Here is a 25,223-nt window from a genome sequence, read left to right as displayed (position 1 = left end):
TATAATGTAATTTTTTTATTATTGTTTAGCCTAACATAATTTAGTTGTTTAATTTGTTTATTAATTGTCTTCTATAATTTGTTATGTGTATAATTAATATGTATAATGTAATTAAGAGTTGAGTGGGCCGATCAAGTGATAAACCCAAGCCTTAAATTATACCCATGTCAAAACCCAAACCATAAACCAAGGCCCACCCTTTAATTTAATTTAATTTTTAATAACTTTTTTTCCCTTTTCCTTTGTTTTCTCAGTCAGGTCTCATTATTTTTTTTTTTTTTTTTTTTTGACTGAAATAGTAGAAGTATATAAATCAGAAGAAGAAAAAAAACAAACAAAAGAAAAAACAAAAAGAAACCCAGCCCAGGAGCTTTACAAGCACAAAATGGCGAAAAGAAAACAATGGACCTATAGCTCCAAAAACCTCCAAGGATCTTTTTTTTTTTTTTTCCCTTATTTTAACTTATGTGTCATTTTTGCTTTAACCCTCCTTCACACGTGCTTTACATATCCTGTCTCTTCTAGATTTTTCTTTAGATCTACTTTCCTCTTTTCTTTCTTCGTCCTTATTTCTTAGTCACAGCTTTTCTTCTCTCTCAATATTCTCTTCAAGCATCGTTTTATGCCGCCACCTTGCTTCTTTCAACAAGCATCATTCATCCCTAATAGCACCTCCATGCTCCTCTCTCAAGCCGCCTCCACCCGGCACAACATCTCCTCAACCTCCATTACTGATCTATATCTGCTTTATTTGGATTATAGATTTATATTTTCATTATTTTGTATGGGAAATCAAGAGTTTTTGTTTCAGCCTGGAATCCCTTTTTGGTTGAGGGTGTTCCTAATTTTGGTTGAGAATGTTCCTAATCTTGGGAACACCCTGGCCTGAACATGGCGCCACCACTGTTGATATCATCAAGAACACCCTGGCCTGAACATGGCGCCACCACTGTTGATATCATGAGTTTTGATTATAGTGTATTCACTGTATTGATGAATAAGTATCATGTGTAGCCGGTTCTATTCATTAAATTGTGATAATGCTGATGTAACATATTGTTATTAGAGGTGTAATAAGAGGCATTGCGCATGATTCAAAACTTAGGTGCAGTACTTAAGTTTGAGAAAAATGACTAAACACCTTTTATTTTTAAAATATATAACAAAACAGCCATTTTTTTCAAAATATTTAGCAAAATATCATTGTTTTTGGAACTTGATATTGCTAATATTGAACTCAACATTCTATGCATATTTTGCCACTTAATTTTTTTGAAAATTTTGCATAGAACTAGCTAGACATTACCAATGTGAAAATACACATAGCACACACAAGTCACAATTAAATGTGAATACTATGTAATGCTAATAATATCAAGTTTCAAAACATAGGTTTTTTTGCTAAATACTTCGAATAAGTGGCTCTTTGGCTAAATAGTTTAGAAATTAAAGATAAGTAGCCATTTTTCTGGCTTAAGTTCTCTTCCTAAAATTCAGCCCCAAGCAGGCCTTAAAACAACATCTTTTGCTTTGAAAAACTCAATTAAACTAGCGTTGAGCTTCATCTTCAATGCTTTCTATTTCTCTTCGTTTCCCCTCTTTTTAATGGAACTCCAAGGCTTTCATTGATGGATCGAAATTAGAAGGTGTGATAAGAGGATGAAGGGCTTTATCTTTTTAGTATCACATTCACCGACAACCATGATACATCATTCCTAGCTAGCCATAAAGCCTTCATTTTACCCAGGTATATCATGCCTTGACAAAGCAAAGTCTAGTATTCACTATCCTTGTAGAATCTTTCCCTTTCATTTTGATTAAATACTCCTTGTAGAATTTTCCATATTCAAATTTCAAGCTTTTAAAAAAAATAAAAAATAAATAAAATAAAGAAGAAGAAGAAGAAAACCGGGGGGGGGGGGGGGGGGGACCAAAAGTAGATGGAAGAAAAGTTCCAAAATGAGAAATTTTATTCAGCCTCAATTTTTCTCTCTCTCTTTACATTAACTTATTCACATACCATTAGAGGAAAGAACCATTTGTCCGAACCGAATCCAGTTTTTTCTCAATTTGATTTGGATTTTTGAAAAACTGAATTGGTTGATTTGGTCCCAATCTTAGTGAAAATTTTACCAAGCTAAATCAAAACCAACCGATATATATATATATATATATATTTTTTTTAGTGTAGGTGAATTTTATCATGTAAATTTATATTACCTTAGCGGTTAACACACGTGTCTTTCAATTACATGTCCTAGGTTCAAAATGTATGGACTAAATTGATTACTAACAAAATGTAATGACCAAATTAATAGTAACTCCAAAAGGTTGGACCAAAATTGTAATTTCGACTAAAAAAAAAGAATATTGATGTGAAAAGTATTTGTCTACATAGGAGTTATTTTGAAAATTAAGAAGAAAAAAATATATAAAAATATAAACTTTGAGCACCAATTATCGAATAAAATAATAATCAATCTAAAAACCCTCAAAGTATTTACTAATTTCATTTGTAATCATTTTCCAAATCACTAAAATTAACATTTTTAAAAAAGAAAAAAGAAAAATTAGAAACTCAAAGGAAGTGTAAAAACTCACCACAAATTTAAGGGGCAGTAAAGATTTCCAAAAGGAGGAGTCACCGATCAGCAAAATCTTGAACAAATAATCACTAAAATTTATATTAAAAAAATCAAATAATGAAGAAAATATATACAAGTGTTGAAAAACGAAAAGGAAAAATAAGGAACTTACTATTGGTTGTTCATGATTCAGATTCGTGGGTTTCAATATGTTTTTTGGCTGCAAATCTTTGTAGTTAAATAAGGACTCTGTTTCTTTGATGTTTCATGATTGAGATTTGTGGATTTTGTTTCTTACCGTAAATGTAGAGCGAAGTGAAAAAATAGTTAAAGAATGACTCTATAGTTTAGAGTGAGTCAGTGAGATCAAATTTTTTGATAGGCAAGTGATGACTTGCATAATTGACTATAATTTATCACTTCTCAACTTTAAACTTTAGTCTAATTTTATTTATTTTGTTGATTTTAGACTTGATTTTTGTTATTTAAATTTTATTCCAAATTTGAAGAAAATAAAGATTTACTCAAATAAAAGAGATGTGAAGCAGCTAGAGAGAATATTGGGTCTTGGATAAATGGAACCAAAGGAAGATTTCTTTATGGCCTTAGAAGTTGGAAAAAAAAAAAAAAAAAAAAAAAAAAAAAAAAAACCGAAAAGAAAAAGGGCTGGAACAAAAAAGAGGGGCTGAACTAAAAGGAGCAACACGTTGGGGCTTTTGAAGCAAAACGTTTTGGGCTGCAACAAATTTTGGGCTGGCCTTTAAAAACGTAGGGCTAAAAGAAGAACAAAAAAAGAAGGCGCTAAGAAAGGAGAAAGAGGGGTGCTTAACAAGAAAAGAAGGGCTGAACAGAAAGTAAGGTACGCTGAAGCAGAAGAGAGCGCCGAAACTGAAATGAAAAAGAAAAAAGTGGCACTGAACAGAGAAACAAGAAAGTGGTGCCGAAACAGAAAAGAAAGAAAGAGGGCTGAATAGATAAAGAGGGCTGAAGTAGAAAAGACACTGAAAAAGATTATTTTGCGTTCATTTTTTCCTTCAAATCTTCTCAGAAAAATTATGATGAATTCGTTTATGTTGAATTTAATTTTTAGCATGAACTAAATTTTCTTTATTCTAGGAAAACGATGTAATCTAATTTCGAACTATGCTTGCTTTTCTACGTTAATTTGAACAATTTCTCTTCATGTTTATCTGATTTATTCTAAGCTTATTGCTTCTAATTAACTGGCCATTAATTAGATGATTTTAATCTTATGATTTGTTGTCGAAAGAGGGAAATATAGGGTAGATCTTGAATATTTCAACATAGGTAAATATAGAGATCGAAAGACTTGAATGAACCTATGTAGTATTAAAATCATTGGTCTTAATGCTTTCTTACTTTATTAAATTGCATACTCTTGTGTAAATTGATGAACAAGAATGTTTCCAATTGACTATCGAAAAAGGCTTTTGGAAGAGTTTAGAGATTGCTAACAAACAGAGAGAATTAAATTCAATTAGCTAGATGAGTAAAGCATAGTGAGGTATTAGGTGAAATCAATTTTCTAGAAGTTTCTTTCACATTAAGTTGATTTTCAAGCAACATCTTTCTTTTCCTTTGCGTATCTTTTATTTAAATTGATTTTATTTTCAATTCCAATTACAAAAACCTTAGTGACTTCTCTAGATAAAATAAAGATTAGCATAATTTTGGTATTTGTCAAAAGTAAGTTACCAATCCCTGAGGACGATACTCTTCTCATCACTTTACTATAAAACTACGATATTGTGCACTTGCAGTTTTGCACCGATCAAGTTTTTAGTAACTTCTTAGTCTATTGAAGTTAGATGAGTTTTTTTTTTTTGGGCTAAATTATTTATTTGGTTCATAATTTTAGTTTGTGTGTCAATTTGGTCACCAATTTTTCGAATGTGTCAATTTGGTCCATAACTTTTTGGTAATATGCTAATTTGGTCCTTGATGGATAGAAAATGTTTTCTCTTACGTATCAATTATCATTCAACACATTAACAGTTTGAAAAATAGTTTATGAGTATTTTCCCTCAAAATTTGGGTCCACAGTTAATATCATTTTATCACTTATCATAATCACTTACCACATTAGTATTTTGTAAAAAAAATTGTAAAATTATTTGTAGCTCCTAACATTTTTCGTAAGGGGTAAATCAATAATATCATCTATTTAAGAGAAATTTAAGGATGTACGTAATAGTGCTTAAAAAAACAAAAAGAAGAAGAAGGATGTACCTAATAAAGTATTCTATAATTAGATGTCTCGACACATGGTGCATAATAGGCTATAAACCTAACATGTGTTAAGTATAAATGACATGTCCTAATTGTAGCTTGCCATTTGCCATTAGAAATCTATGCAATCCCTTCCTAAGTTTATTGTGGATTTTGTCACATGTCGAGCTTGGAGAGCGCTAAACAACCCAAATCGCAAAATCTCAGGTTGAGCTTATGTTATATACATGTGTGTGTATGTGGGTTTCAGTTATTAGTAAAGTTTCTTATAGTTGAATAAGAAATTTAGAGTTTAATACATGTTTAAATAGTTAATCCTTTTACGACCTTTTAGATTGTCTTGTAATAGAAAACCATGAAGGGTATTTATGGTGTACCTTTTTTTTTTCTTTTTCTTTTTTTCTTTTTTTATACAAGATAGAAATTCTACTCTAATTTAATCTAAATGTATATGTGTGTAAAACTCTCACCCAGAGACTTGCACCCCAACCCTTGCCTCCTCACCCCTCAAGAACTTTGTACTATGTAGTAAAGCAATTGACTAGCAACAAAGTGGGTGACACTTGGCCATTATATTTCTCACTTCAAGGAACTAACTAGTTAAACTAATATCCCAAGGCTTGACATTGGCAATACTCATCAATCTCTTGAGTGAATCGCTAAATGCCTACTTGAAACCTTCCAAACTACTACTTCAAATGCCTCCTCGACTCCAATATGGGCGTGAGCCACATTGTTGGTTCTTTTCCTTCAAAACTTCAACAAATTCATTCTAAATTTCTTCCTCTTTCATATACTCCTTTTTTTTCAACATTTTTCTCCCTTTTTGATTGTGAATCTTTTTTTCTTGAGTCCTTTTCTTCCAACTATTTTATCACAATAAGATAATTTGATTGCACTCATTCTTGGAATACTTGGTAAAGGGTTTGAGAAATAATAGCTAGAATAATAGGCTTAAATGGGTTACTGGCAATAATGTACCAAGAAAAAAAAAATAAAGACTCAAAATAAACAAAGATAGCCTAAAATATGAGCTTTCATTGCCAAACCAAAGAAAGAGCAAATCCCTTGCTCTTAAGACTATAAATGAAAGGGTGGAAGCACACAACTCATCGGATGAGGATGTTGTTGAAAAAGATGTTGCTTACCTTGCAAAGAATTTTCGCAAATTTCTGAAGTTCAAGAATGGTGGGAAATTTGGTGATAAAGGAAAATTCACAAGTTCTAGAAAGGAGAAGAATGACTTCAAAAAGAGAGAAGGGAAGGAGTCCCAATCTACTCAATGAGTCACTTGTTTTGAATGTAATGGACATGGCCATTTCAAAAAGGAACGTCCTAATTATTTGAGATCGAAGGGTAAGGCATATGCCACCACTCTCAGTGACTCAGATTCTTCCACATCTGATTCGGAGGATAGCTGTGATGAAAAAGGGAATTTCTCAGTGTTCATGACTATTACTCATGTTGATCTTCAGAGGACTTGAATTTGCTTGTGTAAGAGCTTGGGGAGCACAGTGATGAGGAATCCATGGGAATTGTAGAAGAATCAGATGCTGAAGAAGATGAAGATACAGCTGGTCTTCAAGAGAACTACAATTCACTCCTTAAGAAGTCGGGAGAATATGCAAGGGTGGCCAAGGCAGTTGTGAAAAAGATGAAGAAAGCTAAGGAGGACTATAGAAGTCTCCTAGTGAGATATAAGGAGGCCAAGTGTGAGATAGAAACGCTAAATGGTAAGCTAACCGAAGCTTACACCAAGGTGAAATTCCTTGAGCATGAGGCGGTTCAAGCAAATGCCAAGATAGAGCGAGTATCCACAAAGAAGCTTGATGATGTCCTTTCCTCTCAAAAGACTTTCTCCGACAAAACTGGATTAGGATACACTGGAGAAAGTAGTTCAGCTGTGAATATGTCCAAAGAAGTGAAGTTTGTGAAGGTCAAAGTGCCGGTTGTAGTTGCCCCTATTATGGAGAAGACAAGGGGTGAGAAGAAGAAGAATGTGGCTGACCAGCGGGTGTTGAACAAGCCCCATAATCAATCTCTGGTCAGGTCTACAGCCAGAGTAAAATCTCTTCCACGATCGCAAAGAGGTCCTAGAACGAACCATGTGTGTCATCACTGCGGACTTCAAGGGCACACCCAACCCAATTGTCATAAGCTGAGAGCATTGAGGAATGCAAGTGATCAAAGGCCAAGAAATGACAAGAGGACTTAGGCTGTTAAGCCATCAAGAGATCGAAATGGTGATCCCGGAATGATGGACGTGATGAAGATGATTGGTGCATTCACCAACTGCTTGGAAAGTTTCACTAGAAGGTTTGAAAGTCCTAACTCTCGTACCCAATCCTATAGGGATATCACCCCAAACGCACGTGACGTGTGGGTGAAGAAGGGTACTCATGTATAAGCACTACAATATGTCCATGCATTAATACTTCCTATGTTGTATGACTATGTTTGGTTGTGTGCTTGTTGTTTGTTTGAGTTGATAATTGGTTGTTTGTTTGCTTTTACTTTAAATGTTTTTACATTGCTAGTTTTGATCATTATATATATTTTTTTTTGGTCAAAAATCCAAAAACACATAAAAAGTAGACAATCAAAAAGTTTGATCGACTTTGTTGAGTTTTGTCTCAAAGCATGTTTTGCCTTGTACCTTTGTACTAATGGCCTTGTGCATCTACGAGCATAACTTGTTCCCTATGCACTTATATTATTGTGGGAGAAATCTTAACATCTATGTGACTGTTGTAAATAGATCTTCAAACTTACCATGAATGATTAGTGAATGGTTTTAACGTTCTTGAGGCATGCATAGACTTGCGCTTATATATCTTCCCACTCATTTACTTTATTGTTTTTGCTTAAAAGAGTTCACCAAATGTAAATCTCCAAATGAAAAGAGATATTGAGCTACAAAAGCCTGTCGCACATACTAGTATTTGACTAGGAAAAAGGGAAAGCGACCTAAAAATAAAATGTATGATTCCCAAAAAGCCAAAGGCTTGCTTATCAATTGAAATGTTAAAAATTTCAGGCATCAATCTCAAAATGAGATGTTATGATTCAAAAAGATCAAATGTTATGATGAATATGAAGCCAAATGAAAAGCTTCAAAATTATGTAATCAAGTTTTGTGGGAGGTCATATATGCATATTTCTATAATTGAGATAGGTCATATTATCTAGTGCTAATTGTGTATGGCTTGGTTGAATTGATCATTGAAACTTCACATTTGACTAAGGACTATCTCATTGTTGATATCCACACACATCACACATGTCAATATTCAATGAATGTCATATTCATCTGTGTGATTGTACTTGTTTAAATGTGTTTTCACATACTCAATCTTTGTTAATCAAACACAAAAAGATTTTTCAGTGTTTTAGTTGTTTTTGGAAAGTATTTTCTTTTTGCAAAAATTGTCAAAATCTTCAAAAACAATGTAACCCTGTTTCTGGTGACTTAATCACAGGTTGGTCCGGTCGCATGTCCTAGTCGCGAGCCCATACAGAGATTTTTCGCAGCTCACTGGCGGGTCAATGTCCCAGTCGCGAAAAATACTTAGAATATTTTTCAAATTTTGGGTCTTTATGTTTTTCACGGTTCAATGAGGCGACTTGTTTGTGGGTGGAGGTTCCAGTCATGTGGGGTACACAGAGATTTTCGTGGCTTACCTCGCGACTCCCTTGCAAGTAGAACTTCCAGTTGCGAAAAACACTTAGACAAATTTTTCAAAATTTATGTTTTGAGTGTTCTAGCAACTGACCTTGGCGACTTGCTCGCGATTTGATTTAGTTGCGAAAAACACGTGTTTTGCGTTTCAAGGTCAGTTTTCCCTCGAACATTTTGTGACTATTCATTATCTTCCTCACTTAAACCTCTCTCAAACTCACCATGTCACTCTCGGAAACCTCCATTTTTGCTTCATTTCAACTTCAAATCTTCAAGAAAAAGGTATGGGTTTTCTCTCTCTCACTACTTATTTCATCTTTTTGAGCATTTTTTCTTGAATTTGTGAGTTGTTTTCAATATAGGGTTTCTTGGGGTTCCGATCATGGGTTGGATTATTTTTGTTGAGTTTGAATGTATGGGTCTTATTGTTTATGCTTTCAAGTTGCTACATTTTATTGTTATCATAATTGTATTTCTGTTTTGAGTGAGTTTAATGATCTGTAATGTTTTGAGCGTGCTATCTGCTCTATACTATATGGTACTATGCATTTCATGCTTGTTGTAATCTGTCTCAATGGCAATTACTTGTGTTTCTGGGGTTTTCATGGACTACATTGTGCCTACACACCTCACACACCAATATTTCTCATGCTAAAATGTTGCATTCTTGTTCCATTTACCACATTTGTGTGCTATCTCTTTCTATATTTCAATCTACACTTATTTCATTAACTAACTTGGATCTAATCAAGTTAATGTTTGTGTCTTGTGGTTTTTGCACGTGGTTCTTTACTGTGTGACTATTCTTTTGTAGATGTCTCGCCGTTCCTCTCAAGGAAAAGACATTGTAATTGATATTCCATCATCCCCTGTTTCAAAACGAACTCACTGTTCGACTCAAGACTCAAATAGGGAAAGATTCAAGACTCCTCTTGATTCACATACACACTCTAGTATCTTTCAGAATGCTCCTACTGTAGTGGAACGAGTGGTCAAATTTGACTCCTTGGGAACTACCTTTATTCCAAGGATCTTTGAAGCAAAAGACTGGGCTGATCTGTTCAGGAACTTTGAGGACCCAATTGATGAATTAGTCAAAGAGTTCTGCTCAAATGCTAGATATACTGGGTTGAACTAAAGTATTGGGTACGCAGAAAAGAGTTCTCCATCAATCCATACTACATTGCAAAGGTTCTTTGCATCACTAGACCAGCAAATGTAGACATCACTCCGTATGATGATAGACAGCCACAAATACAAGACATTCTTCAAGTTCTCGGGTCTGATCATGAAGTCTCGAGCAAAGGCACATCTATAGGCACTGCCAAGTTTGCACCTAAATTGAATACTCTCAAGTTGATCATGTTCTTTAACTTGTATCCACTCTCAAACACTGCATTCATCAACCTTGGAAGAGCTCAGTTCCTATGTGATCTCATCACTGGAACTCCAATTGACATATGTGCCTACATCTTTCAGATCATTGGGAAAACTGCGGCTCGATCAGCAACACGATCATGTATTCCCTTTTGCAGTCTTGTTATGAAGATCATGATTCTTGAAGGAGTAAGTCCACCAACAGATGGGAAGAAAATGGATCATCTTCGTCCACTGCCTATGTTTTCTCTTCAAGCCAGTAAAAGTCATTCTTCCAAAGCATCGAAGAGTGAACCTTTCCTTCGTACCACATCATTTGGTCAAGGTTCAGCTATGCCGGTGCATACTGAGACTATTTCTCCCATTCCTTCTGAGATGCAAACCACTAGCACACCATCTGCACCTCCTAGCCATCAAGCTGACAGGTTCAGCACTTTGATTGAGAGTGTGTCCCAGTGGATTTTCGAATTAGAACGGCTTCTCTACTCCACCAACAACCAAGTGCAAATGCGTCTCACAACAATTGAGACACAATTTGATGCTATTCAGCAAAAACTAGAGGACGGTCTTTAGCTATTCGTGCCAAAAAGGGGGAGATGGTAGATAGCGTACAGTAAAGGGGAGTTGGGAGTGCAACTCAAGAAGAAGCTGATAGTGTGCATATGTGCATAATGACAGGGGGAGTTGCTAATACATTTATGGGTTTGCTATACTTTGGTTAATTGTTTGGTTTAAACTTTTGTGAATATGTTTTAATTCTTCATTTAAAACTTGTGATACATTGGTTAAAGTTTATAAAGCTTATATTCAATTTATTTTGTACTTTGGAATTTGTACCCATGTTGCTTTTGTAAGCTTTTAGGGTTTGTTTCCATTACTTTGTTGGCTTTTATGGTTTGTTCATATGCCTTGTTGCATAGTACTTGTTGTTTTGTCATGCATTACTTTAAGAACTCTCACTCTTGTGCCCTAGTAGGATCTTGTTCCTAGATGCATACATGTTGTGTGCATTGGTTGAGTGTTGGACATGCAAATGATACATTACATTTAAGCTTATTAGCTTGCATGTCCGGATGTTCATTCCATATGTGAATAAGCATTGTCGTCATTATTCTATAGTGATTGCTTGTATGGTCAAGCCATGGTTTATTGCTTTATTCCATTTTGCTTGATCGCATTGTGCTTATTTCATTTGCATTACAAGTTTTCTGCATACAATGATCAAGTTGTGTTGTTGTGTTTCAGAAGATACTTGTTCTTATGATTCAAGAGCTTCACAGATTCTACAGTTAGGTGTGAGTGAGTTTTGTTCAACTATTCCCAACTCACATGTTAAGTCTAAAGTTTGTTTTAGGATATTGTCACGGAATAGCCAAAGAGGGAGATTGTAAGGTTGAAATTAATCAACCATCTTGTTGGTTTTATTCCGTGCCAAATTTGCTTATAATTTAACAATTAGTAACCCTGTGTTTGGGTGGAAATCATGTAAGGGTAATGTGTGAGAGAGTGTGAAGAAATGCTCAAGATTGTGCAATGAAGCAGAGACTCGCGACTGGAACTCGTGGTTGGCAAGCCGCCAGATGATGCACACGAGTGAAGCATGCAGAGAAGATGAACAGTCACGCTAGCTGAAGCACTACAGGACAAAAAGTTCAATCTGGCAATTCTGTTTGCTCGTGGCTTGAAGTCGCGACTCAATCAAGTTGCCAGCTAGCTCTGTTTTGAAAAACCTGACTCTTCGCATTTCATTCTCACTCCAGTATAAATACTCTTTATACCCATGAAATGAAGAGAGCTTCTAGAGAGAATATTGAGGGAGAAACTCTAAAGAAAAACAAGATTGACTCATCCACAATCTTCACATAGAGACTCTTCAAATTCCTTTACTCTCACCATTTCCATTGTTACATCCTTAAAAGGTTCATTACCAAAACATTTTCTCACCATACCCACATCTGTGAGAAGGCCATTTGGTGCTTGGGAAGCAGTTAGGAAGGGACCAATCTCATATTGGTTGATGCTATGAGCTATAGCGGAATCTGGTAAGCTAAAGAAGAAATAAGTTCAGCGTAACCTCGTTGGAGTAGCAGCTTGGAGGGCTTAGGTACACTGGGTAGATTAGGCTTGGAGAATCTTCTGCTGTTCATGTATCCCAACTACATTCTTTAGTGGATTATTTACCGTTTGGAGGGCAGCGGAGAGGTTTTATGCCGAGGGCTTTAGTTTCCTCTTCAATAACATATCGTGTGTTGTCCTTGCGTTTGCATCTCTCTTCCCTTAATCTTTACCATTTAATTTCTACCGTGAATGTGATTTTATTTGGTCTTAGATTGTTTATCAATTCTGTTATATGATTATGTTCATATTCCGCACATTAATTGTTTGATAATAAGCTTGAATTGGTAATTTGTAAATTATGGGTCTAAACATTCAAGATGTTTTACACACTTATTGAACTTTCAGAAGACATGGTCATGTGCATGCTCCTCTGCAACTGCCAATCAGTTTCTCTCTCTCTTATTTAACTACTTCCATTTTGCTATAGATAAATGTATGCTTTCATTTCCCATACCTGCCAACTGTTTGACATTATGCCTTCCATTCGTGTCGATTAATGACCTCTACTATGTAAGTACTAATAAGTAGTAGCACTAACTCATATCTCACACTTTACCAAAAATGATATAATAGTAACCATTCCTCCCCCCCCCCCCCCAAATCATCTACTACTACTATTCCCAATTTTAGAAACCAAAATATACACTCCTCTGATATAACTTGGACCATAAATATGACTCTTCTGACAAAAAGAGTAAAAACTTCAAAATCACTAGTCTTTTTTCTTTTAGTAACTAGACCACTAGATTAGCTAAGCTAACACTAATAAGACTTCAATAGGTGGTCCAGGACTTTAAGCATGGCTAGAGCACTTTGTGAGCTTCAGTTGGAACTGCGGCCTCAATCATCCAGTCTGTTATTTGTGGCTGATTCTGCAGCTGCTGCTGCAAGTACCAACATTAATACCCTAAAACCTGATTAGAACCACTTCATTCCCAACACACTCATACCACAAGAGCCCAAGGTTTCAACGAATTTTACAAATTCTGGGTCTATCAAAGCAGACTGTGTTCCTGCTGATATTGTACGCGATGATGATGATGATTATTCGTGTCTAAACTGCAAAACTTGTCAGGCTGCGGATGAACCACACAACATTGCTTCTGACTATGATACCATTGGAAATTTTCCTAGCCCAACAGAATTAGCAAACCTTGATAAAGGCTTTCTGGCTTCAAGATGCAATCTTGGGTATAGCGCAAGTCGCATTTTGAAACTTGCCCCGGATATTGTTGAAGGCAGGATTCAACTAACACAACTTGAGGAGGCCAGTAAAGGAGCAAGCTTTGCCAAATCCAGCAACTACGATAAGTTGGCTAAACAGTTGAAAGAAATTGGTGAATTTGGTACTTTTACATGTGCCAATGGGCTTATGTGCATGGGATATTACCATGTCATTCCAACAGATTCTGAAACTATTCGGCATCTAAGAAAGGTACCCTTTTGGTTCTTCCGCATGCTTTTGTCATTACTACCGTTGAAAAACTAAACATATGAATATGATTGACGTTTTCTTAACGCAGGTCCATGCGAGAAATTCCACCACTACCGTTGAAAAACTAAACGTATGAATATGATTGACGTTTTCTTAATGCATGGAGAAATTCCACCCCTATCGTTGAAAAACTAAACATATGAATATGATTGACGTTTTCTTAATGCATGTCCATGTGAGAAATTCCACGGTTCAAACGGTATAGAGAGATATTGAACATGTATATGGGAAGTATGCGCCATTTCAATTCTTGGCATACTGGTGTGTATATATATAACACAATGAATAATTCTTAGGTATTCTCCGAGTACAGAGAATGATATTCTCTCCTCTCACATTCATAGTGGAGTCCACTCATTAAATTCACGTTGAAATCTACCATGAATATAAGAGGAGGGAGCACTATTTTTCCATACTCTGAAAGTACCTAAAAATTTTCCTATAAGAATAGTATAATTCCATATCAAATACTATCTTCTTCATATTTTTCTTTTAACATTTTTGTAATTCTTGTCAACTAATTTTGCTACTTAATATCTCCTCTGATTAGGTCAGAGCTCAGGCACTTCTACGAAAAGACGTTTGGGAAGCTAAGCGAAATGCCCTGCTCTGATTATAAACTAATCACTGCCAGTAATATGGGAAGCACAAGTAGTACAAAAATGAGGAAGAAAAAATGCTGACCAAGTCAAGCCTAGCATTAGCTTGGATGACCAAAAAATATGCAAAAAGCCAATTAACCTGTCATGTTGGTTCGCTTATTATGTATCATTGTTTTCAAGCACGCTGAAATTGCTTACTATTTGAACAATTTCTGATGCATGTTTAATTGTTTATAGGCACCATCTTCCCTCAAAGTTGTCAACATTGAAGTAGCAGCCATGGCAGCTTGCCATACTATGCCTAAGTGCAACCACCAGCCTGCCATGTGTAGGCACCTGCATGGCATTAGAAAGACATGCCATTGGTCATGCCCAAGCAATGTACATGATCCTGTACTTTCATCGGATTTTACCACCTCGCTTCTTAATGTTGTAACTTGTATCCAGTTTTCTGTAAACTCAAGTTTCTGTTTCATAATTCTCTTTTTCATTTTAATATAGATCTTTTTTCAGAGACAACCCCCCCCGCCCCCCCCCCCCCCCCCCCCCCCCCCCCCCACCACAAAAAATAAAAATAAAAATAACCGTCTCCTGGAGGGAAAGACTCGCATTATACAAATTGAATGAATGAGGCACTTCAGCTCACTACTCTCTAACCATCGTTTCTCAAATGCAAGTAGATAATTTCGTTCCCAATTGTGGATAGTCAAATAAGCCTCTCACAAATTATTTATAAAAAAAAAAAAAAAATTGAAATAAAAGCTCCAGTCTTTTTTAGTTTACTGGTCTTTCTAGCCAACTGGTACGTCTCATCCTTTCGAAGGACAATGTCTACATCTAAACTTGTTACTGCAGATTTTTATTTCGTTATTAAATGAACTGTAAAAGAGTTTCTAAGGAAGTCCTAACACATTTTTTCTGCTAGAAATATGATATTTTATTGGTATACAATAGGAAGAAAACACACAGGTAAACAAAACTATAATTTTAGTGGATACAAAAGCAAACTGAACTTCAAGGAACTTCAAACAGGTAACCAAACCATTTATTGTATGTATCAGCTCAACATCTATTATTATTCACATTATTCCACTACGTTCCATGAGGTGACAACCTTCATCACAGCACCTTTATCTTTATACAAATATGCCTCTATCTCGAAGCTTGATCATCTAGCAGTGGCACTTTATGCTGTAATTTTGAGATTGGAAGCAAAATCTTAAAACAATTTCAATAAAATTCATATATGTGTGTGTATATATATATATAGCCCTTTGTTCTAGGATGTGTGCGGTATTGTTGTGGTTCGAGTTACAAATGGTGTTGGTGTCTCTTTTTGCAATATTACATCACTTCAAAACTTTCAATTAGGTTAATTAATGTTTTCTCATGTCTAACATTGGATTACATGTCCTCCATATGCTTATCAAACATTTTTTACCATAATTTTGACCATTTTTTAGATGAGATAGTTCTTAATTTTGATATTTAGCAAGCTCGATGGTCGTGGAGGTCACATCACCCAATGCTGAACCTAACTCATATATACTACAATAACATCAAAACCTTAATCCCAAATTTAGGGTTGAAATAAATCTTGAACAGATTAGTTAGGATCGGCCACATGTGCATGTGTGTGTGTCTATATATATATATATAACAAACATTCTAGACACACCTAATTAATAAGAAATGTCTAATAATTTCTGATTTCTACGATGTTTCTACGTACCTTTTCAACCCATTGGTTTAACTAGCACTTGCCAGAGGAGAATCTGGCTGCTTTTCTGGCATAGCATCTTGGAAAGCCGGTATCTCATTGTATGCCTCATTCAATCTGGATAAGAGAGGGAACTGAGTCTTCAAAAAAAAAAAAAAAAAGGAGAAACCTGTCAGCAGATACAGAAATGAATTTTAAAGTAGGCCCTAAATTTCAAGATTACTAAATATAGGTGCTATCATGCATATTTCTCTGCATGTGTGTCAGAGAGAGAGGGAGAGAGAGAGAGAGAGAGAGTTTGTAGCTGTATAATCATTAAACAAGGTAGAAGAAGCAACAAATGGGGCAACCAATGCATAACTAATAAATCCAAAAATATCCATAGCAACAATTCTAGCTTGAGGATGCAGAAATTCATACATCTCAGACCAGAAGCAAGATTTTCACTGACAGAAGAAGACTATACAAGGTCATAAATTTTTTTTAACTACTGTAATTCCACAAACTCTTGATGGCTGAGGTCAAAGAACAATTTGGCATTAAAGCAGTTTGAAGATAAAGTTAATATATGTAATGAGAACATTGAAAATCTACCCCTAATCTTTATCTTTTGTTAGTGGTTTTTCTGAAGGAAAAATAATTGTTACAAGACTCAAGACTGCAACGTTTTTCCCATTAATATAAATTATATATGCTTTCGACAAATCAAATGTAACTGGCACATTAATTATAGAATGAGCACTACCATGTCAACATTGAACCTTTTAATTGCTGCATGAATCTGAGGAGCTAGAAACAAATCTGCCTGCAAAAAATTGCAATGCATTACATTACGTTAAGAGAAACACCTTAACTCATAAACTAAATCCATGCAAGCTGCTGTTATGTAGTATTTTAGGAAGTGAAATTCTAGCATGTCATGCACTGTGAAACTAATACGTGTAGAGTATAAGACTGATGCAAGAGTCTAATTTAATACATGGAAGATGCGAGTCTAATGCAATACATGGAAGATGTTGACATGGTATGGTGACATGGCACGAGGGAGTGACATGGCACATGGCCAGCTAAGCTTCAGGGCTGTATTTCATATGTCCCATGTGACATAGCATGTGATTAGAATGTATTCCCAAATTCAATCTAGCCTAAACAGAAGCACATCACATTCCCTGCATCAAAATACTGACTTCAGCACAATTATGTATATTTATATACTTAAGTCAAAAACTTAGTGCTTAGAGCCTTCATGTCTCATAATCCATGGTTTGGGTTTGGGAGAAGAACCATCTTCAGATTGCAATCTTAAAGATTGAGAAGTGGGTTCTGCTATTTTATATTGTGTTCTGCTGTCAGTTGGTCTCAATACTTAAGGTTGTAATAGATTTACAAGCTAGCAAAAGAAAATCTTTGTTTGGTTGTAGAAGATAGACCAACTTCAGGATGGTTGACGACTTCCTTAGCAAAGCCGGAGCCCCTACCAATATTGGAACATTTTGGTAGTAAAATGAAAATTCATAGCGATGGCCATTCTTTTAGTCTTTCTTTATGCAGTGATCAATTTTAAATTTAGTTTCAATAGATTTAGGGTGCATGATTATGTGTATACGGTTAGGCACCTTGTACATTCAATGTAGATAGAGAAAAAGGGAAAAGCATTTGTAACAGCTGTAAAACATTGGTAGAAACTTCAAAAACCCTGACTCTTCAAATGTTTGCACACAGTGCAGCATATCGTATATGAAAGTTTGCAGGCACAGACACAGATGATGCAGGAAACCAAACCAGGTAAACTTCATCTCCAGTAGCAAATCTTCCAGCATAGTCTTTTAAAAGCCTCTCGAGTGCTGAAACAAATGCAAATAATAATCAAAATAAGCCTAAAGCCATTAAGGAGCAGAAACCATCCCATAGTGGCACAAAAAGTTCACATGTGACTGGAATTTCCAGGGAGAGGAACCCAGTTGTTAAAAAGATCAAGACAATCCATGAAAATAAAATTATACAAGCCCTTGTTTTCCCCCAAACTATTTGGATGATTTTTTTGGGAGATATGAACACTAATCTGATTGTCCAAACAAACAAACATGTATAATCCCTCCACCAGATCAAGAGTCAATTGTCTACTTAACATGTCTTCCTTACTCCAATTGAGTGTCCATTTGTAGTAAGCTCTATTGAACTTACAAAAGAAATTAGTATCCAGTCTATTGACAATGTGCCAAAGTTATTTGCTAATCTTGTTAACCACGGACCATGGAGGGAGTTTGGAACTGATACAGATAATTAAAATCATGATCCAATATCATTAGTTAGCTTCATCTCCTAAATAGCTCATGGAAGGACAAATTTCTCAGCTTGTAACTTTATAGTGCACGTATGTTTGAAAAATACCATTAGATAACTTCACTTACATCTTGCTAAATTTCTATATGCGTGAAAGCTCAAAATGTGTGAAAACACAAGAGCTTATTTAGACCCCCAATTTGAATTACGGCTTGGTTGATTTTACACTAACTTAATACTAAGTGCGAAATAGTGTAAACACAAACATATAAGCACGAAAGCTACTTTAATCCATATTTAAAGCAACACAACAGTAAAATGAAATGAACAAGAGTAGGGAAGAGAGATGTAAACATAGATAACACCGAGACGTGTTATCAAAGAGGAAACCGAAGAACTCAGCGAAAAACCTCTCCATCGCCCTCCAAGCGGTAATCGATCCACTAAGCAATCAGTTGAAATACATGGATAAGCAAGAGACCCTCCAAGCCTAATCTACCCTCTGTACCTAAGCCCTCCAAGCTCCTACTCCAACAAGGAACCATGTCTTGTCTACCTCTCCGGATCCCGCAACAAACTCTATGTTGCATCTGCCATCCTTGACTTCTTCCAATATTTCCCAGCAGCACCAAAACCTCACTGGACACTCTCAAAAGGTGTGGTAAGTGTTTGGGCTATTGACCTTTCAATGGTATGGAAATGGAGAGGTAGGAGATAAAGAAATTCCACACAAAAATGTGTAGAGAATTGCTGATATAACAATTTCTAACTCTCAAGTGTTTTTGCTAAGATTTTCTCTTAAAAGCTCTCAGTTATATTTGTGGGTAATATGGGTATATATAATGAGGATACAGAAAGTGTATCAAGCAGTACAGACTGGCAGAACAGAATATCTCACGGGTGTCTCGCGAGAAGGCCTTACCCACTAGATACTCGCGAGACACAGCTGTCTCCATCTGTATAGACTCTTCGCATTCCAGTCATGTGCAGTGCACATGCATCTTTTCGCGGGATACTTAGTCGCGAGATACCCGCGAAAACCTTCCTTGCTTCAATAGATTGAGTCTTCACACTCTCTCTCACTATCACACAACCCTTACAATAAAGTCCCACACAACAGATACAGGGTACAAAAGATTAAATAAAATTACAATCAAATTTGGCACAAAATAAAAACCATCAAAATACATATTTGTAAATCACAACTTTACAATGCGTTTTCTCAATTTAAAAGAAAGTGTAATAGGATTGGAGGGATTGGTCTTATCATCAGCTTTTAAATTAAACCAGCCTTTAAACATGCGAGACTGGCATGGTAGAAAGATATTTTTGAGTTTTCTGCTTTCATGGGCCACAAAAACTTCTTAATTTTAATTCTAGGTATTATGTTTGATAAATTATCAATTGTCCCAAAAACTTAAACTACTAGAAAATGGTGAATTTAATCTTAATCTAACACTCTCCCATCACGCGTGGGCCTAAACTACCCTTATTTAGTAGGGTCCAACATGTGGGAATTTTATAAATGGGAGGTAAGCTGAAGACATGGTTTGAACCCAGCTCCTCCTACTTTAATACCATAATAAATTGCAAATTGTCCCAAAAGTTTAAGCTATTAAGGAAATTGTGAGTTTAATCATTTAATCTAACAATGTCTAAATGTTATAGTGTGTAGCACAATCCAGAACTGATCTGGTATCTGCTTATTCTTTCAAATCTTAAATCTTTATTTTTTTTCCTGCTTTGGGGCCCACCTGCCAGGGAAGGGGGGAGTACTGTGCAGCTTAGTCAAATCTTACCTACAAAGCCTTTTTTGGTATAATGTTGAGCCCAAGCAAGTTTCACATCAGGATCAGAACTAATTTTTTCCTCAATGCACTTCTGTATATAGGAGGAAAAGCGGCAAAACAAAATTTATATCATATAAGTTCTAACAATTTCATGAAAATAACAACATAGGGGTATATAACCACAACAGTCTCACTCAGATATATACCAGTGTAGCTAGATTTTGGAGAGGCTGTACGCTTGAGGAAATAATATTGGCAGCCTACATATCCAGTTATAAAACATATCCAGTTATAAAAGCAACCCCATTAGTGTCTAAATCTGAAACATACTTGCAAAAACATATGTGAATATTAGCAAAAATCGATAAGGTACAAGAAAGAATTATGCCTGATTAGATCAGGAAGCTCAAAACATTATACCATATCCTCAAGGCTGGAAAAGAAAGTAAAGCCAAAGAGGGATTTTCAAACATATTATCCAACATGTAAAAAAGAACAATACTAGTGTTATTCACCATGTGAGACACAATTACTTGTACGCATGCTTGCAAGGTTGTTTGGAAAATAATACTCCCCATTTGCTTTTGAAATAGAGAGTGTCCAATTCAAAGTGAAGATTTAGTATTTAACAAATCTAAGGGTGAACATGATGCCACCTCATTTAAAAGTAGTAATCATTCATTATTTGGTGGAATAGAATTTTAAATGAAGTTGCACCATATATATACATGTTTAGATTCATGAAAACTATATCTTAAACATGAGATGGAAACTCTCATTTTCAAAGAAATTGGTGAGGATCCTGATCCTAGGCACCAATCCACAAGAAATAATTTAGTTTATTTCAAAATAGCCATAGCTGGCATAGTGGCATAGCCATCCTTTTCAATGTGTACCCCAGTTTGCTTAGCAAGTGAAGTAGGCTTTATATACATTCTTCAATGTAAATTATAGGTGGTTATTTGCATAAGTTTCACCAAGATAGAATTTGATGCAGAAACAATTTTCAAGTTATTAATGTGGCAAAAAACGATAGAGGTAGTTCCAAGTGCAATTATATGCCATCAGCTCCTTGCAGCCTCATGTCGTGAGTACTATTTCTCCCTTTACTCAACTCCTGATACTCTTTTTCCTTGGAAAACTTGTGTGGCACTCAAAGATCCCTCCCAGGGTTGCTTTCTTCTCGTGGACTGCCGCCTTAGGAAGATTCTGACTCTTGATATTCTATGGAATAAGGGAGTTACAGTTTTGGATTGGTGCTATATCTGTGAAAGGAGTGGGGAATCAGTGAATCATCTTCTTCTTCATTGTCCCATTTACTATGGTATGGGCTCTGTTTGGTCTTCTATGGGTTATGCCACAAAGTGTTACTGACCTATTTTCAGCTTTGCAAGGTCCTTTTTGGAAAACATCGAAAGATGGATTTGTGGAGGGCTGTGCCACATTGTGTCTTATGGTGTATTTGGAGAGAACAGAGCACAAGATGCTTTGAGGGAATAGAATGGTCTATTCTTGAGTTAAAATATTTCTTTCTCCACTCTTTACTGGATTGGAGTTGTGTTTTTTATTCTTTTCCATGTTCTAATTTTTTCGATATGCTTGATCATTGTAATTTAAGAGATTGATGTACATGGGTATTTTGATTAATAAACTTTCGTTATTTATCAACAAAAGAAAAAAAAAAGAAAAAGAACTGTTTCAACCTCAGTTGGCATAGATTGAGTTGATTGTGACTAAAAAGTCTGCCTCAAAACACTGCACAATACTACTTTGTTGATGCTTTTTATGGTGTGAGCATCAATTAATTGTAGATTATAGTTATGATTAAGAAAAGTGTAAAATCCAAAAAAGAAAGGAAAGAAATGGAAAAAAGATGGTTAAAAATGAGATGAGTGTAATTAAGTTTATAGGCAGTATGAGATGCAGTTGATACCTGGAAATTGATGGCTTTTTTGTGAAGATCCTGAGGCAACAATGGATGGTGGTGGGGGTACTTTTCTTCTAAATACTGTGTAAGTTAGTTAGTTAGTTAGTTAGTTAGTTAAAAACTGTATGAAGAATTGATGGTAATAAATAATTATAATAATAGGGAAAGTAGAATGAGAAAAAGAAATTGATAGATAGAGATACGAACCAGTAAGATGGCAAAAGAGTCGGAAAGCACCAAGTCCCCATCGACAAGCACGGGGACATAACCAATAGGATTGAGCTCTGTAAACTCTGTTTAGTTACACCATACATGCATACATACATACATAATTATTATTATTATTAATAATAAAAACAATAGTAGAAAGTAAAGTAAAGTAAAGGTCATGTAATACTAATTCTATTCTCACCGGGGCTGAATTGCTCTCCCTTCACCAAGTTAACTGCTTTGTACTCATATTCCAGCCCTAATCATCATCATCATCAAAAATTAAGATAGATTGAAGAATTAATAAATAAATAAATAAATAAAGAGAAATAAGAAAGAAGTACCTTTCAAGTTGAGGGCAATACGAACGCGGAACGAACAACTGCTCCTCCAGTATGAATACAGTTTCAGCTTCAGCTTCAATTCACTTTCTTTCTTATTATCACCGCTTACGCTTGCCTAACCCATAAAATCATTTCAATTCAATAATATAACACACTACACTTTTTATACTATATTTTAGCAAACAAACCACATAGATAGATAGATAGATACAGTAGTACCATATTTCAGTAAATTTGATCCGATTTGGTTTTGGTAAAACAAAAGACTTCTAATTCTTAACGAGGGAAAGCCGCCGGCGATTTTGTTGTCATCTGATTCTGATTAATAGATATTATCCACAAAAAAATAAGGAACAAAGATTCCTTTTCTCTTTCTCGTACTCCGTAGGAATAGCCGAATAATAATAAATAAAAAGGGGAATATGCTAACATCACATCACAAATCGCAAAGTTTTATTGCCTGATTATTTCATTTCATTTAGTATTTTAGTTTTTTTTAAATCAATTTTATTATTTTAATTTAATATATTTTTTTTATATAAATTTAATAATATTATTATCGCTACATTAATATTAGTAATTAGTCGCTAACTCGTGCTATACACAAGAACTTACCTATTTGTGAGGTACATTAAAATAATTTTATAAAATCTTAAATTGATTAAGAAACTACACCGTTGTATAATTTGCTCTTATATGACTTCAAATTATGTTACAACTTAATGAAAAAGTCATTGTTTGAACATGCAATGGCTCACAAAAAAAATTTCAGACAGTTTCAGATATAGCAAAAAAATAGCTCAAAAATTCAGATATTAAAACTTTTAAAAGACCAAAAAATATTAAACAATCAGATAATTCATTGTTTATAAATTATTGAAACAAAACAAAATATATATGACTAAACAATAGAGAAATATAAGAGAAAGATGGGTTATATTCAAAAGAATAATTCATGACTATAACTATTGAAAGGAATCAAAAAATTTAGAGCCTACAAATTATAGATAATATATATACATATATATGTGTGTGTGTGTGTGTGTGTGTGTGTGTGTGTGTGTGTGTGTGTGTGTGACTGAACAAATTTAGATGTTAAAACTTCGAAAATGTCAAAAAAGATATATAATTAAAGAATAAGTTATTGAAACAATTCAAAAAATATATGACAATTCAAAAAAGAAATATAAGAAAAAGAAAAAAAATACACGAACCCATAAAATAATTAGTTTTAAATTTTAACAAGTCTAAATTTTAAACAAACCTTATCAACATGTGGCCCATGCTAAAATGTTGAGTAGGAGCTCAAGTTGAAATAATGAAAGTCATACCTCCTTTTAATATATTGAATATAAGCTTTTTGTCAAAGAAATTAACATACTTTTCTTTGACAGATCAGTGGGTTTAAATTTAAGGGACAAATAGCGCACATTTAAAGCTTAAAAAATCAATTGTGCTCATAAAGTAAATTTAAGGGACTAAAGTGTAGTTTAGCCTTAAATTTAATAAGGAGGCAAAACTCAATATTTACATGCATACTCATTAATACCCAATTAAAAAAAAATCAAAATCAAAATCAATATCCAAGAGATGAAAAACCCATCTCCTACCACTCAAGACCAACCAACCTCCAAACCTTCCAGAGATACTTCCAAAAGCTAGCGGAGACATTATGAGGGGTTTGGAAAAGAAGTCAGAGCCACCATGAGTGTGGTGGTTGTGACCTTTCGATGGTCCACTGTTGCTCAAAATGACAAAGGCCAGATACGAGACATGAATGTAAACTTTTTTTTTTTTTAGAGAGTTTCAATATTTGGCATCCACTCCTGATGATAACTCTTTATCATCAAACCAATACACCATTCAGTTTTTGGTATAGGCAGGGATTGAACCCCAGGTCTCCTATGCAATTATCAAAGACTTTACCAATTGAGCTAACTGAACCACACAAATGTAAACTTTAATTTAAGTAAAAATTTTAAAATAGTTTATTTGACCAATTGTGAAAATTTAAGAAATTTTGTTTGGGGGATAAAGCTTTTCCCATAAGATAGCTTTTTGGCTTTTGGGGTTTCTGAACCTTTAATTATTATTAATAACCGGATGATATAGTTGTATATTTATCTGTTTATTTTGTAAAAGAAAAATCCCCAAAAGATTGGTTTTAACTGTCCTGCTTTTGTGTAGTCACTAATTTCTTAAAAAAAATTGGAGGTTTGGATTCATGAGAGAGACTCAACAATTTCTTTTTGTTTTGTTAAGATTAAAACATTAGATTTATTTATTTGAAGATTATGTATTTGTCCTGCATTTTTCTTTTTTTCTTTCTAATTGTAGTTGCAATGCAATCTAAAAAGAATTGAAGGAAGGTCCTTATTCTTGACAAAGACCAGATTGTTGTTCAAAATGACAAAGGCCAGATCTTAAAAGGTACCATGCTCGCAGCAACTTCAGCTTCTTTTCCAAGCTCCGGTAACGTCTACAGCTGGTTGGAGATAGATGGTTCTTGAGTTGTAGGAGGATGGGTGTTTGATATCATGAGTTTTAATCATAATGTATACACTGTATTGATGAATAAGGGTCTGTTTGGATACCGCTTATTGTTGAAAACTGAAAACACTGTAGCAAAATAATTTTTAAATGTGTAAATAGTGACGTAGGACCCATTTTTAATGAAAATTTTGCTAAAAAAAGAGTTTTGTGGGTCCCGTGAACAGTGCACGGGACTCACTGACAAACGCATTCTTCAGCCAGACGCAAACGTTGATACAAAACGCTATATCCAAATGTATTCTAAGTATTGTGTGTTGCCGGTTCTATTCATTAAATTGTGATAATGCTGA

General features: G+C 34.9%; 2 protein-coding genes across 3 annotated transcripts in view; both read right to left on the bottom strand.

The window, feature by feature from the left end:
* The window catches only part of LOC126693755 (glutathione S-transferase zeta class-like), a 31,754-nt gene extending 9,006 nt beyond the window's left edge, over positions 1–22,748 (bottom strand). The window contains exon 1 of the mRNA XM_050389880.1: positions 22,600–22,748. Coding sequence (XP_050245837.1) covers positions 22,600–22,602 — 3 coding nt within the window. The 5' untranslated portion in view covers positions 22,603–22,748. The remainder of the gene's footprint in view (positions 1–22,599) is intronic.
* Positions 1–22,755, bottom strand: part of LOC126693754 (glutathione S-transferase zeta class-like) — a 31,761-nt gene extending 9,006 nt beyond the window's left edge. Inside the window, exons 1-11 of one of the 2 annotated variants that reach the window (XM_050389877.1) lie at positions 22,600–22,755; positions 22,381–22,495; positions 22,239–22,295; positions 22,034–22,119; positions 21,833–21,907; positions 20,106–20,159; positions 19,909–19,990; positions 17,609–17,670; positions 16,572–16,631; positions 15,839–15,966; positions 15,019–15,297 (exon numbers count right to left, since the gene is read on the bottom strand). In XM_050389877.1, coding sequence (XP_050245834.1) covers positions 15,856–15,966; positions 16,572–16,631; positions 17,609–17,670; positions 19,909–19,990; positions 20,106–20,159; positions 21,833–21,907; positions 22,034–22,119; positions 22,239–22,295; positions 22,381–22,495; positions 22,600–22,602 — 705 coding nt within the window. In that variant the 5' untranslated portion in view covers positions 22,603–22,755 and the 3' untranslated portion in view covers positions 15,019–15,297; positions 15,839–15,855. Of the gene's footprint in view, positions 1–15,018; positions 15,298–15,838; positions 15,967–16,571; positions 16,632–17,608; positions 17,671–19,908; positions 19,991–20,105; positions 20,160–21,832; positions 21,908–22,033; positions 22,120–22,238; positions 22,296–22,380; positions 22,496–22,599 lie in introns of those variants that run through there. The other variant, XM_050389878.1, reaches the window with a different exon arrangement.
* Between the last annotated feature and the right edge of the window lie 2,468 nt (positions 22,756–25,223).

Source organism: Quercus robur, chromosome 7 (genome assembly GCF_932294415.1).
Source record: "Quercus robur chromosome 7, dhQueRobu3.1, whole genome shotgun sequence".
Taxonomy (NCBI): domain Eukaryota; kingdom Viridiplantae; phylum Streptophyta; class Magnoliopsida; order Fagales; family Fagaceae; genus Quercus; species Quercus robur.
The sequence above is the reverse complement of the archived record's forward strand: the minus strand, read 5'-3'. Positions and strand labels throughout refer to the sequence as shown.